The sequence below is a fragment of the Apaloderma vittatum genome, unplaced genomic scaffold (assembly GCF_000703405.1).
Source record: "Apaloderma vittatum isolate BGI_N311 unplaced genomic scaffold, ASM70340v1 scaffold25132, whole genome shotgun sequence".
Lineage (NCBI taxonomy): Eukaryota > Metazoa > Chordata > Aves > Trogoniformes > Trogonidae > Apaloderma > Apaloderma vittatum.
Genome location: NW_009705599.1, coordinates 2,251 through 2,976, shown reverse-complemented (window position 1 = coordinate 2,976; position 726 = coordinate 2,251). Strand labels below are relative to the sequence as shown.

General features: G+C 38.8%; 1 protein-coding gene across 1 annotated transcript in view; it reads right to left on the bottom strand.

The window, feature by feature from the left end:
- Nucleotides 1-593: 593 nt before the first annotated feature.
- The window catches only part of CDC37 (cell division cycle 37), a gene marked incomplete at both ends in the record, with an annotated part of 2,082 nt that continues 1,949 nt past the window's right edge, over nucleotides 594-726 (bottom strand). Inside the window, one exon of the mRNA XM_009865494.1 lies at nucleotides 594-726. Coding sequence (XP_009863796.1) covers nucleotides 594-726 — 133 coding nt within the window.

Sequence of the window (726 nt, the reverse complement as noted above, 5' to 3'; positions counted from 1 at the left end):
AAATAATATACAATAAAATATCATACAATATATCTAACATATCGATAATATGTAACAACATAACTGTAATGAATGATACGCAATAACTATCCTAAATAATACATAACAACTATCAAAACCAATATATATTATAATATACAGTAAAATAACTATCACGATGTAAAATAAAAGTAACTATGCTATAACCACTATAACTACTACAACTATGCTGTAACTACCACCGTACAAAGATAGAACAGAAATGTAATACACTGAACGTATCGTGAAAACAGTGAGCAGACATATAATGAAGATGAAATAAAAATAGAGAAACAATCAAATACAGTAGAAAATAAAACCAGTGGAAAAATAAAAATTAGAGTGAACCAATGCAACAGAAATAAAAACAAAACGCACCAAAAACTGAAAGTAACAGAAGTATAACCAAATATACAAACGTAATAATGAGTGTGATTAGTTAAATGAATAAAAAATCTATTATAATAACTGCAATAAGTGTAGGAAAATTAAAAGAAACGTGGGAAAGCAGGGAAAGGGGCAGGTGGAGAACGGGGCAAGCGGGGAACCGGACCCCGGGGCAGAGGTGGACTCACGGCAGGGAGGGAGTCGTAGACCTCGACGGGGTCGAGGCCGCCGGGGCCGAGGCGCTTCCTGCGCTCCTCCTCGTCGTACTCCTTCATGGCCGCCTCCACGCGGACGCGCGCCCGCTCCCGCACGCGCTCCTTG